Source organism: Melanerpes formicivorus, unplaced genomic scaffold (assembly GCF_026170545.1).
Source record: "Melanerpes formicivorus ecotype bairdi unplaced genomic scaffold, bMelFor1.0.p_v2 SCAF_376, whole genome shotgun sequence".
In the NCBI taxonomy this organism is placed as follows: domain Eukaryota; kingdom Metazoa; phylum Chordata; class Aves; order Piciformes; family Picidae; genus Melanerpes; species Melanerpes formicivorus.
In genome coordinates this window covers 115,893-128,260 of record NW_027142728.1, presented here as the reverse complement: position 1 = coordinate 128,260, position 12,368 = coordinate 115,893, and the positions used below count along the sequence as shown (strand labels likewise).

General features: G+C 62.1%; 1 protein-coding gene across 1 annotated transcript in view; it reads right to left on the bottom strand.

Annotated features, from left to right (window-relative positions):
* SRCIN1 (SRC kinase signaling inhibitor 1) overlaps nucleotides 1–12,368 on the bottom strand; it is a 100,041-nt gene that overhangs the window by 24,832 nt on the left and 62,841 nt on the right. The window contains 2 exon segments of the mRNA XM_068170403.1: nucleotides 68–266; nucleotides 2,239–2,431. Of these exon segments, the coding sequence (XP_068026504.1) occupies nucleotides 68–266; nucleotides 2,239–2,431 (392 nt within the window).

Sequence of the window (12,368 nt, the reverse complement as noted above, 5' to 3'; positions counted from 1 at the left end):
CGTGGTGACCTCAAGGGCAGCAGAAGGGAGGTGTGGTGAGCCCCTGAGCCCCCCCCCCAAGCCTCACCTGACATCCTCCAGCTCGTAGAAGACATTCCTGGACTCATCCTTGATGAGGATGGCTGTGTTGGGAGACTTCAGCATCCCCATGGTGAGCTTCTGGGGGAACATGTGGACAATGAGGGCGTGGAGGGTGTCCATGCTGCTGATCTCGTGGGTGATGTGCACGCGCCTCGTCTCGTCCCCAAACTGCAGGAAGAGGACCCCTGGGAGCAGAAGAGGGGGGGGTGGAGCTGTGACCCCAAAGATGTGCCAAGGCCACCGAGCAGCCTCCCTTCTCCCTCCTGCTTGGAGGTCTCTGTCTGCACCCAGCTTAAGGCCCCTCTCCATCTGACACCAAAGATGTGCCAAGGCCACCGAGCAGCCTCCCCTTCTCCCTCCTGCTTGCAGGTGTCTCTGGGCACCCAGCTTAAGGCCCCTCTGCACCTGGCCCCAAAGATGTGCCAAAGGCCACCAAGGAACCTCCCTTACTCTTCCCTCTTTGAAGTCCTCCTTGGAGGTCTCTTTGAGCACCCAACTGAGAGTTCTTCTCCCTCTGACACCAAAGATGTGCCAAAGGCCACCAAGGAACCTCCCTTGCTCTTCCCTCTCTGAAGTCCTCCTTGGAGGTCTCTTTGAGCACCCAACTGAGAGTTCTTCTCCATCTGACACCAAAGATGTGCCAAGGCCACCAAGGAGCCTCTCTTCTCCCTCCTGCTTTGAGGTCCTCCTTGGAGGTCTCTGTGCACACCCAACTGAGAGTTCTTCTCCATCTGACACCAAAGATGTGCCAAGGCCACCAAGGAGCCTTCCTTTTTCCCCCCACTGAGGTCCTCCTGCTTGGAGGTCTCTGTCTGCACCCAGCTTAAGGCCCCTCTCCATCTGACACCAAAGAAGTGCCAAGGCCACCAAGGAATCTCCCTTGCTCCTGCTGCTTTGAGGTCCTCCTCAGAGGTCTCTTTGAGCACCCAACTGAGAGTCCTTCTGCCTCTGACACCAAAGATGTGCCAAGGCCACCAAGGAGCCTCCCTTCTCCCTCCTGCTTTGAGGTCCTCCTTGGAGGTCTCTGTGCACACCCAACTGAGAGTCCTTCTCCCTCTGACACCAAAGATGTGCCAAGGCCACCAAGGAACCTCCCTTACTCTTCCCTCTTTGAAGTCCTCCCTGGAGGTCTCTTTGAGCACCCAACTGAGAGTTCTTCTCCATCTGACACCAAAGATGTGCCAAAGGCCACCAAGGAGCCTTCCTTTTTCCCCCCACTGAGGTCCTCCTGCTTGGAGGTCTTTGTCTGCACCCAGCTTAAGGCCCCTCTCCATCTGACACCAAAGAAGTGCCAAGGCCACCAAGGAATCTCCCTTGCTCCTGCTGCTTTGAGGTCCTCCTCAGAGGTCTCTTTGAGCACCCAACTGAGAGTCCTTCTGCCTCTGACACCAAAGATGTGCCAAGGCCACCAAGGAACCTCCCTTACTCTTCCCTCTTTGAAGTCCTCCTTGGAGGTCTCTGAGCACCCAACTGAGAGTTCTTCTCCACATGACACCAAAGATGTGCCAAAGGCCACCAAGGAGCCTCTCTTCTCCCTCCTGCTTTGAGGTCCTCCTTGGAGGTCTCTGTGCACACCCAACTGAGAGTCCTTCTGCCTCTGACACCACAGATGTGCCAAGGCCACCAAGGAGCCTCCCTTCTCCTTCCTGCTTGGAGGTCTCTGTGCACACCCAACTGAGAGTCCTTCTCCCTCTGATACCAAAGATGTGCTAAGGCCACCAAGGAGCCTCCCTTGCTCCTCCTGCTTGGAGGTCTCTTTGAGCACCCAACTGAGAGTCCTTCTGCCTCTGACACCACAGATGTGCCAAGGCCACCAAGGAGCCTCCCTTCTCCCTCCTGCTTTGAGGTCCTCCTTGGAGGTCTCTTTGTCCACCCAAGTGAGAATCCTTCTCCCTCTGACACCAAAGAAGTACCAAGGCCACCAAGGAGCCTCCCTTACTCTTTGAAGTCCTCCTTGGAGGTCTCTCTGTCCACCCACCTGGGGGCTTGAGGACCTCATCCTGCCCCAAGGCATCTCCATCCCCTTGGCCACCCCTGGGCTTAGCTGGGCAGGGACCACCTGAGCCCACAGGCAGCACACGCCGGGGTCCGGCCACCGGGGGGGGTGGGCAGAGGGGTTTGGGGGTGGGCAGGGAGGTGCCAGGCCCTGGGGGGTACCTGGGGAGCGCAGCTTGGTCTGGCTGGTGGAGCGGGACAGGGGCAGGCTCTGCCTGAAGCGATTCATCCTGTTGAAGCCCAGGGGCAGCTCCGCTTCCGACATGGTCTCCAGGGACTCGGCCGAGGCGAAGGAGAGCTTGGCTTGGTCAGCCAGGCCAGGCTGGGAGCCCTGGGAGTGCCTGGAGCTCCTTGTCTGGGAGAGGAGAGGAGAGGGGAGAGAGGAGAGGAGAGCTGAGCTGAGTGTCCTGTCCCCAGCCCTGGATGTGCTGCTCCCGCGCTGGGCTGGAGCAGCCGAGCCGCAGCCAGGGGGGGGCTGAGGGCTGGAGCACATCAGAGTGGTGTCTGCTTGAACCCCCCCTCCAAAGGGCCCTTCCAGCCCCCAAACCCACACTCACAGCATTACAGCACCCTAGGATGGCTCAGGTTGGAAGGGACCTCCAAGAGCCTCCAGCTCCAAGCCCCTGCCATGGGCAGGGACCCCTCCCACCAGCCCAAGGTTGCTCAAGGTCTCATCCAGCCTGGTCCTGAACACCTCCAGGCAGGAGGCAGCCACAACCTCCCTGGGCAACCTGTGCCAGGCTCTCCCCAGCCTCACTGGCAAGAATTTCTTCCTCATCTCCAGTCTCAGTCTCCCCTTTTCCAGCTCAAAGCCACTGCCCCTCGTCCCCCAGGCCCTTGTCACAGGTCCCTCCCCAGCTCTCCTGGAGCCCTTCAGGTCCTGGCAGCCTGCTCTGAGGTCTCTCTGCAGCCTGCCCCAGGCTGCACAGCCCCAACCCTCCCAGCCTGGCCCCACAGGGGAGGTTCTGCAGCCTCTGATCATCCCACCTGGGCCAAGCTCTTCCCCATCCTCACTGGCAAGAACTTCTCCTTCCTCTCCAGTCTCAATCTGCCCTCTCCCAGCCTCCCCCTGCTGACTGCCAGCACCCCCTGGGCTCTGCCATCCCTTCTCCCCTGGCCATCCCAGCTGCCACCCTTGGGAGCTGGCTGTGCCACAGCCTGAGCTCTGCTGTGCTGGAGGCCTTTTGCCCACCTGCAGTTGGACTCCTGGCACATTCCATTTCTCCTGCCATAAACCCAAAGCCGTTTCTCCCCCTCCCCTCCCTCCCCTCCCTCCTCCAGGCTCACACATCCATAAACCTTGCTGCTGCTTGGCTCCCAGGACAAGCCAGGCATTTATGTTCCCCAGGAGCTGGTTGAGTGGAGTAATGGATGTGTAACCTCCAGGAACTGCAAAGGTTATTCCAGCTGCTTGCAGGCTCTGGCAGCAGCCAGCCAGGGGCTGCTTTCATCTCATGGAACCACAGAATGGGCAGGGCTGGAAGGGACCCCAAGGCTCAGCCAGTTCCAAACCCCTGCCATGGCCAGGGACAGCTCACACCACAGCAGGTTGCTCACAGCCACCTCCAGCCTGGCTGCAAACACCTCCAGGCAGGAGGCTTCCACCACCTCCCTGGGCAACCTGTGCCAGGCTCTCACCACCCTCCTGGGGAACAACTTCTTCCTCACAGCCAATCTGAATCTCCCCACTGCTAGTTCTGCTCCATTCCCCCCACTCCTATCATTCCCTGTCATCCTCAAGAGTCCCTCCCCAGGGGAGCAAAGGAAGGGACCTCTGGAGATCACTGAGTCCATCCTTGGTTGCTTATCCAGCACAAGGAGGGGCTCCAGACCTGCTGTCTGCTCTGCTGCTGCCTGGGCACCTGCCAGGCTGGTGAGCCTGGGGTTGTGCAGCATGGTGGAGCAGCAGTGTCACCCCCTGCTTGTCCTCCCTGCTCTCCCCCTCCTTGCCCTCTCTGCTCTCCCCCTCCTTGCCCTCCCTGCTCTCCCCCTCCTTGCCCTCCCTGCTCTCCCCCTCCTTGCCCTCCCTGCTCTCCCCCTCCTTGCCCTCTCTGCTCTCCCCCTCCTTGCCCTCTCTGCTCTCCCCCCTCCTTGCCCTCTCTGCTCACCCCCTCCTTGCCCTCCCTGCCCTCCCCCTCCTTGCCCTCCCTGCCCTCCCCCTCCTTGCCCTCCCTGCTCTCCCCCTCCTTGCCCTCTCTGCTCTCCCCCTCCTTGCCCTCTCTGCTCTCCCCCTCCTTGCCCTCTCTGCTCTCCCCCTCCTTGCCCTCTCTGCTCTCCCCCTCCTTGCCCTCTCTGCTCACAGTGACCTGGAGAAGTCAGTGGAGAAGATCCAGAAGGATTTGACCCACAACCATCGGCTGATCCCTGTGCAGGAGCTGGAGGAGAAGGCAGGTTGCTCACAGCCACCTCCAACCTGGCCTTCAAACCCTCCAGGGATGAAGAGGAGGCTTCCACCACCTCCCTGGGCAGCCTGGGCCAGGCTCTCACCACCCTCCTGGGGAACAACTTCTTCCTCACAGCCAATCTGAATCTCCCCACTTGTAGTTCTGCTCCATCCCCCCCAGTCCTATCCCTCCCTGACACCCCTAGAAGTCCCTCCCCAGCTTTCCTGGAGCCCCCTGCAGATCCTGGAAGGCCACCAGAAGGTCTCCTGGGAGCCTTCTCCTCTCCAGGCTGCACAGCCCCAGCTCCCTCAGGCTGTGCTCCCAGCAGAGCAGCTCCAGCCCTCTGCTCCTCCTCCTGGCCCTGCTCTGGACACCTTCCAGCCCCTCCAGAGCCTTCCTGGCACAGAGGCTCCAGCACTGGCCCCAGAGCTGCAGCTGTGGTCTCAGCAGAGCAGAGCAGAGGGGCAGAGTCCCCTCCCTGGCTGTGCTTCTCTTGCTGCAGCCCAGGCTCTGCTTGGCTCTCTGGGCTGCAAGTGAGGGAGGTGAGGGAGCTCAAAAGACACCTGGGATGGCTTTGTGCCCTCCAGCCTGGGGTGGAAGAGGTGAGCAAGGAATTGCAGGAGGCACAGAGGGGCTGTGGATGGGCTGCTGGAGGTGCCCAGGGCAGTGCCAGTGTTGGCTGGCAGCCCACAGAGCCACCCATGGCCTGGGCTGATCCCCAGCAGTGTGGGCAGCAGGTCAAGGGAGGGGGTTCTGCCCCTCTGCTCTGCTGAGATCCCCCCCTGCAGTGCTGGGGTCAGCTCTGGGGCCCTGGAGTGGGCACTGGAGAGGGCACAGCTCAAACCCTCACTCCAAGGAGGACAGTGAGGAGCTGCAGCAGGACCAGAGGAGGGCAACAAAGCTGGGGAAGGGTTCTGGAGAACTTCTGAGGAGCAGCTGAGGGAGCTGGGGGTGTTCAGGCTGGAGGAGAGGAGGCTCAGGGGAGAGCTCCTGGCTCTCCACAGCTCCCTGAGAGGAGGCTGGAGCCAGGGTGGGGGTTGAGCTCTTCTTCCAAAGCACAAATGATGGAACAAGAGGAACTGGTCTCAGGCTGCCCCAGGGCAGGTTTAGCTTGGCCCTGAGGAGCAATTTCTTCCCCTTGAGGGTTGCCAGTGGTGGAGTCTCCATCCCTGGAGGGGGTCTCAGAGCCCTGGAGCTGTGGTGCTGAGGGCCAGGGGTTGGTGGTGCCCTGGGGCAGGGCTGGGTCAAGGCTTGGACTCCATGACCTTAAAGACCTTTTTCAACCCCAACAACTCCATCTCCATGCCTCTCAACACTCCTCCAGCTCCCCTTGCCACAGGCAGTCCCCTGGCAGGGGATCCAAGGCTCCCTCTCCCTAGCCCCACTCCATTTCTGCCAGGCAGGGTTGAACCTTGGGAGATCAAACTGGGAGGACAAAAGAGCTGCTGGGGTGAGGAGGAGGCAGCAGGGAAGGGAGAAGAACTCCACTTAAAGAGCAAAAGGCAAAGAAGAAGAAGAAGAAGAAACCCAGCCCCAAATCAATAGGAAATGATCCCAGGCAGCAGCAGCAGCACTGAAATGAGACATTAATTGGGTGATTTAATTAATCCTGTGGGGAGGAGTTCTCTAGGACTTGAAATGTTCTGGCTGCAGCTAATTGCTGGAAAATTGGCTGCTTTGGGTTTGTTGTTGCCTTAGCTCAAAGGATGTTGGCAGGGAAGAGCCTCAAGCTCTCAGCATCAAGAATGGGAAGCTGGGGCTGGGTGGCACCAGGGAACCCTGCAATGGGTTGGGTTGGAAGGGAGCTGCAAGCCCAGGCAGCTCCAAACCCCCCCCCTGCCATGCCCAGGGACAGCTCTCAGCTGGACTCAAGGCCTCATCCAGCCTGGCCCTCAGCACCCCCAGGCAGGAGGCAGCCACAGCCTCCCTGGGCAGCCTGGGCCAGAGCCTCAGCAGCCTCACACTCAGCAACTTCTGCCTCAGCTCCCTCTGCCCCTGCCCTGCCTCAGCTCCCCTCTGCCCCTGCTCTGCCTCAGCTGCCCTCTGCCCCTGCTCTGCCTCAGCTCCCCTCTGCCCCTGCCCTGCCTCAGCTCCCCTCTGCCCCTGCCCTGCCTCAGCTCCCCTCTGCCCCTGCCCTGCCTCAGCTCCCCTCTGCCCCTGCTCTGCCTCAGCTCCCCTCTGCCCCTGCCCTGCCTCAGCTCCCCTCTGCCCCTGCCCTGCCTCAGCTCCCCTCTGCCCCTGCCCTGCCTCAGCTCCAAACCCTTCCCCCTGGGGCTGTCTCAGACCCCCTCAGCAGAAGTCTCTCTGCAGCCTCCCTGCAGGATCCCTTCAGCAGCTCTGAGCTCCCCCTGGAGCCTTCTCCCCTGCAGGCTGCCCAGCCCCAGCTCCCTCAGCCTGAGCTCCCAGCAGAGCTGCCCCAGCCCTGGGCTCCTCCCTGTGGCCTCCTCTGGCAGCTCTGTGTCCCTCTCCTGCTGGGGAGAGCAGAGCTGGAGGCAGGAGAGGAGGGGAGGTCTCAGCAGAGCAGAGCAAAGGAGCAGAACCCCCTGGGCCAGAGCATCCCCCAGCCCCAGCAGGGGTCAGGGAGGGCTTTGCAGTGGGTGAGGCAACTGCAGGGAGAAGGAGGTGAGGGGGAGACCAAATCTTCCCTCCTCCATGTTCAGGACCCTGAGGAGCTGGAGCAGGGCCAGAGAAGGGCAAGGGAGGTGGGGAAGGGTCTGGAGAGCAGGGCTGGGGAGGGGCAGCTGAGGGAGCTGGGGGGGTTCAGCCTGGAGAAGAGGAGGCTGAGGGGAGACCTCATTGCCCTCTGCAGCTCCCTGAGAGGAGGCTGGAGCCAGCTGGGGGTTGGGCTCTGCTCCCTAGTGACAACTGATAGGAGAAGGCAAACCCAAAGCCACCCAAGGCCATGGGATAGGGACGTGGGAGGCCTGCCCCAGCTGGCACTGTGGGCAGGAAGAGCGTGGGAGCAGCTCTGGGGAGGTCAAAGCTGTGGTGGGTGAGGGTCAGGGTGACTGCAGCCTGCCCTGGAGGGAGAAAGCTGCTCTGCTGGCTGCCAGGGATCAATCCCTGCCCCCAGGAACCTCCTGTGTGCTGGAGCAGAGGGAATCAGCCTCAGCAGAGCCCCTTCCACCCTGGCCCTGCCCCATGGGTGCTGCTTTGCTGCTGCAGGGGGGAAAACCCACTCAGAGCAACCAGCTGCCCCCCCAGCCCCTCCTGGGGAAGGCAGCAGGACCCCCACCCCCCCTATGCTGGCAGGGACAGGAGCATCCCAAGCCCTCCCCTGCAAGCCTGACATAAAAGAGGTGGGATGGGGAGTGGGGGGAGGGAGGTTTGGGGGATTTGATCTCCCCAGAGCTAAAAAAGAGACCTAATTAAGAGAGTCTTCTCCTTCCTCAAAACCTCCCAACAATCCCTTTGCTGTCAGGGCTGAGGCAACTGCATCAGAGCAGCCTGGCTGGGTAAGGAAGCTCCTCTCCTCCTCCTCTCTCCTCCTTCTCTGTCCCCATCCTACCTCTCTTCTCCTTGTCCCCAACTCCCTCCCTCCTCCTTGTCCCCATCCTTCCCTTCTCCTCGTTCCCATCCTTCCTTCCCTTCTCCTCATTCCCATTCTTCCCTCCCTTCTCCTTGCTTCCTTCTTCTGCTTGTTTCCATCCTTCTCTCCCTCCTCCTTCCTTCTCTCCCTCCTCCTTGTCCCCATCCTCCCTTCTCCTTGTTCCCATTCTTCCTTCCCTTCTCCTCATTCCCATTCTTCCTTCCCTTCTCCTTGCTTCCTTCTTCTCCTTGTTTCCAGCCTTCCCTCCCTCCTCCTTGTCCCCATCCTTCCTTTCTCCTTGTTCCCATCCTTCCCTCCCTTCTTCTTGCTCCCATCTTTCCTTCCCTTCTCCTTGCTTCCTTCTTCTCCTTGTTTCCAGCCTTCCCTCCCTCCTCCTTGTCCCCATCCTTCCCTCCCTTCTCCTTATTCCCATCTTTCCTTCCTTTCTCCTTGCTTCCTTCTTCTGCTTGTTTCCAGCCTTCCCTCCCTCCTCCTTGTCCTCATCCTTCCCTTCTCCTCCTTCCCTTCTTGCTTCCTTCTCCTTGTTCCCATCCTTCCCTCCCTTCTCCTTGCCCCCTTCTCCTTGCCCTCATCCTTCCCTTCTTCACCCCATCCATCCCTTCCCTTCCTCCCCACCCCTCTTCCTCTCTCCAATTTACCCTTCCCAGCCTCGAGTGCTGCACCCTTGGGGCTGGAGGAGGGAAGGAGCTGAGGTGCCAGCAGTGCTCTGGGGACAAGGCTGAGGAATCTGAGGGTGATGGGCACCACACTGACCCTGCTGGAGCAGGGAATGGATGAGAGGTGCTTGGACTTGATGAAGAGCTGAGATGGGGAGAGGGGGGAAGGGTTTAGAAAGGGAGCAGAGGGACACAGAGGAGGGTGGCAGAAGGATTCTGGAGGGAGCAGGGGTGGGGGAGCTGGGGCAGAGGAGCAGAGCTGGGGCAGAGCTGGGGCAGAGGAGCAGGGGTGGGGGAGCTGGGGCAGAGGAGCAGGGCTGGGGCAGAGGAGCAGGGCTGGGGCAGAGGAGCAGGGCTGGGGGAGCTGGGGCAGAGGAGCAGGGCTGGGGGAGAGGAGCAGAGCTGGGGGAGCTGGAGCAGAGCTGGGGGAGCTGGAGCAGAGCTGGGGCAGAGGAGCAGAGCTGGGGCAGAGGAGCAGAGCTGGGGCAGAGGAGCAGAGCTGGGGCAGAGGAGCAGGGCTGGGGGAGCTGGGGCAGAGGAGCAGGGCTGGGGGAGAGGAGCAGAGCTGGGGGAGCTGGAGCAGAGCTGGGGCAGAGGAGCAGAGCTGGGGCAGAGGAGCAGAGCTGGGGCAGAGGAGCAGAGCTGGGGCAGAGGAGCAGAGCTGGGGGAGCTGGGGCAGAGGAGCAGAGCTGGGGGAGTGGAGCAGAGCTGGGGGAGCTGGGGCAGAGGAGCAGGGCTGGAGGAGCTGGGGCAGAGCTGGGGGAGCTGGGGCAGAGCTGGGGGAGCTGGGGCAGAGCTGGGGGAGCTGGGGCAGAGGAGCAGGGCTGGGGGAGAGGAGCAGGGCTGGGGGAGAGGAGCAGGGCTGGGGGAGAGGAGCAGAGCTGGGGGAGCTGGAGCAGAGCTGGGGGAGCTGGAGCAGAGCTGGGGGAGCTGGAGCAGAGCTGGGGGAGCTGGAGCAGAGCTGGGGGAGCTGGGGCAGAGGAGCAGAGCACTTGAAAGAGGAGATGGGAAAGAAAAAGCCAAGAAAGAAGAGGTGGGGGAAAGGAGCAGAGAGTCAGTAAGGTGGGAAGAGCCCTCTGAGAGGTTGGAAGAGGTCTCTAAAAGGTAGGGAGAGACCTCTCAGATCATCCAGCCCAGCCATCCACACCTCCAGGGCTGCTACAAAGCACCTCCCCAGGTGCCACCTCCAAGGGCCCCGGCGCGGGGCTGGAGCAGAGCACTCTGCAGCAGTTCCCTCGCACAGCCCCGAGCCTCCGGAGCTCATTCCCAGTCACTCCCTGAGACAGGCAGCAAGCCTGACCCTGCAGAGGGACCCCCGGGGGCACAGCAGAGGGACCCCCGGGGGGCACAGCAGAGGGTTTGTGGCGGCAGAGGTGGCCGAGCCTTAGCCCAGCCCCTTGCCCCTGCCCGGGGCGCTGCTGGAGGTGAGCTGAGCAGGGAGCAGCCACTTCGGCCCCGAACCTTCCTCACCCCTCTGCACATCCTCAGCACCCCCAGCACTCGGCCACCCGCGGTGCCCAGGGCCCTGCCAGCCACCAGGAGATGATTTGCAGCAAGGACAGCAGGCAGGAGGAGTGGAGGAGAGGGGGAGGGAAAGGTCCCTGAGCACCCTGCTGAGACCTGCCCAGGGCGCACAGCTTCCTCCTCCCTCCTCTTGCCAGCTCTGCAGCCTGTCCTGGCACAGAGGCAGCCCTCTGCCCCCCACCCCAGCAAACCCCACTCAGAACAGGCTCCAATACAGACCTGGACTCGCAGCTGGGGTGGAGGAGGAGGAGGCTCTCGCTGTGCTAATGCCACCAGCAGTCTCTGGCCCCAAGCTCAGCCTCTTGCCAGGACTCCACCACCATCACCACCACCCAAAGCAGCCTGGGCTGCACTGGGCTGCTGCTGCTGCTGCTGCTGCTGCTGCAGGGCTGGCTCCGAGGGGCAGCCCCCAGCTCCCCCTCCCCAGCTCCCTCTCCATCCTGCCCCACTGGCAGGGAGGATGAACTGGAGAGCCCTGGGGCCCAGCGGGCATCGCCCTGGCCTGGCTGGCTGGAGCCTTGTGGAGGTGCTGAGCAGCCAGGTTGCCACCTTCCCACTTCCTGAGGGCTTTCATCTCCTCTGCTGTGCTGCATGATGGGGATAAAGGCAAGAGCCCCCTCAAATCCACTGTGGGCAGCTTGGGAAACAGCTGGCAGGGAGCTGGCAGCAGCCCTGGGCAAAGCAGCACAAGCAGGGATCCCCCAAACCCACCCAGCCCAGCTCCAGCCCCTGCTTGGACACTGAGCTGGATTAAGCCCTTCCTAATCCCCCTCTCATCACTTAATCCAGCATCTGAGCAGGGGGCCCAGCTGGTGCTGGGCTCTCGGGGTGGGCACTGGAGCTCAGCAGCACCAGGGGCTGGGGTGTGCTGGGGAGGAGGAGGAACTCCTCCCACTGGCAGCCTCCAGCCCTGGTGCTGGGAGCAGGGCAGGAGGTCCCAGCAGGGCTGCTGGGGCTGGGCTGAGCTAGGAGCCAGCCCAGGCTGTCCCAGGGGGACCAGGCTGAGCTGCTGCACCTTCCTCTGCCTCCTCCTCCTGCACCTCCCTGTGCCTCCTCCTGCACCTTCCTCTGCCTCCCCCTGCACCTTCCTCTGCCTCCCCCTGCACCTTCCTCTGCCTCCCCCTGCACCTTCCTCTGCCTCCTCCTGCACCTTCCTCTGCCTCCTCCTGCACAGCATCCCTTGGGAGGATCCCATGGGAAAGGGTCATGAGAGCCCTCTCATGGGGCTGCTACTGTGTGCTTCTCAGAGCCTTGCTCTCCATCACTCTTCTCCATCCCTGCCTGATGCCTCCCAGAGCCTTCCTCTCCATCCCTGCCTGATGCTCCTCAGAGCCTTCCTCTCCATCCTGCCTGATGCCTCTCAGAGCCTTCCTCTCCATCCTGCCTGATGCCTCCCAGAGCCTTCCTCTCCATCCCTGCCTGATGCCTCCCAGAGCCTTCCTCTCCATCCTGCCTGATGCCTCCCAGAGCCTTCCTCTCCATCCCTGCCTGATGCTCCTCAGAGCCTTCCTCTCCATCCCTGCCTGATGCCTCTCAGAGCCTTCCTCTCCATCCCTGCCTGATGCCTCCCAGAGCCTTCCTCTCCATCCCTGCCTGATGCTCCTCAGAGCCTTCCTCTCCATCCCTGCCTGATGCCTCTCAGAGCCTTCCTCTCCATCCCTGCCTGATGCCTCCCAGAGCCTTCCTCTCCATCCTGCCTGATGCTCCTCAGAGCCTTCCTCTCCATCCTGCCTGATGCCTCTCAGAGCCTTCCTCTCCACACTCTTCTCCATCCCTGCCTGATGCTCCTCAGAGCCTTCCTCTCCACACTCTTCTCCATCCCTGCCTGATGCTCCTCAGAGCCTTCCTCTCCATCCCTGCCTGATGCCTCTCAGAGCCTTCCTCTCCACACTCTTCTCCATCCCTGCCATCTCCATTTCTCTCTGGCATCCCCTGCATCCCTCCCCCTGCCTCCCTCCACGTCCCCTCATGCTGGTGCCTCCTGCCCTGGATTCCCAGCCTCTGGCTCGCTGGAGCCGGGGGAGGGGGGGATGGGACACAGCCCCTGCTGGCGGCGCCGGGGCCAGGAGGCTGCAGGCAGGGGACAATCAACACCCACAAGGCAGAGCTGAAGGAGAGCATCCCTGGAAGCTTGACCCAGATCACTGCTCCCAGCCCACAACACCCCCAGGCTACCCA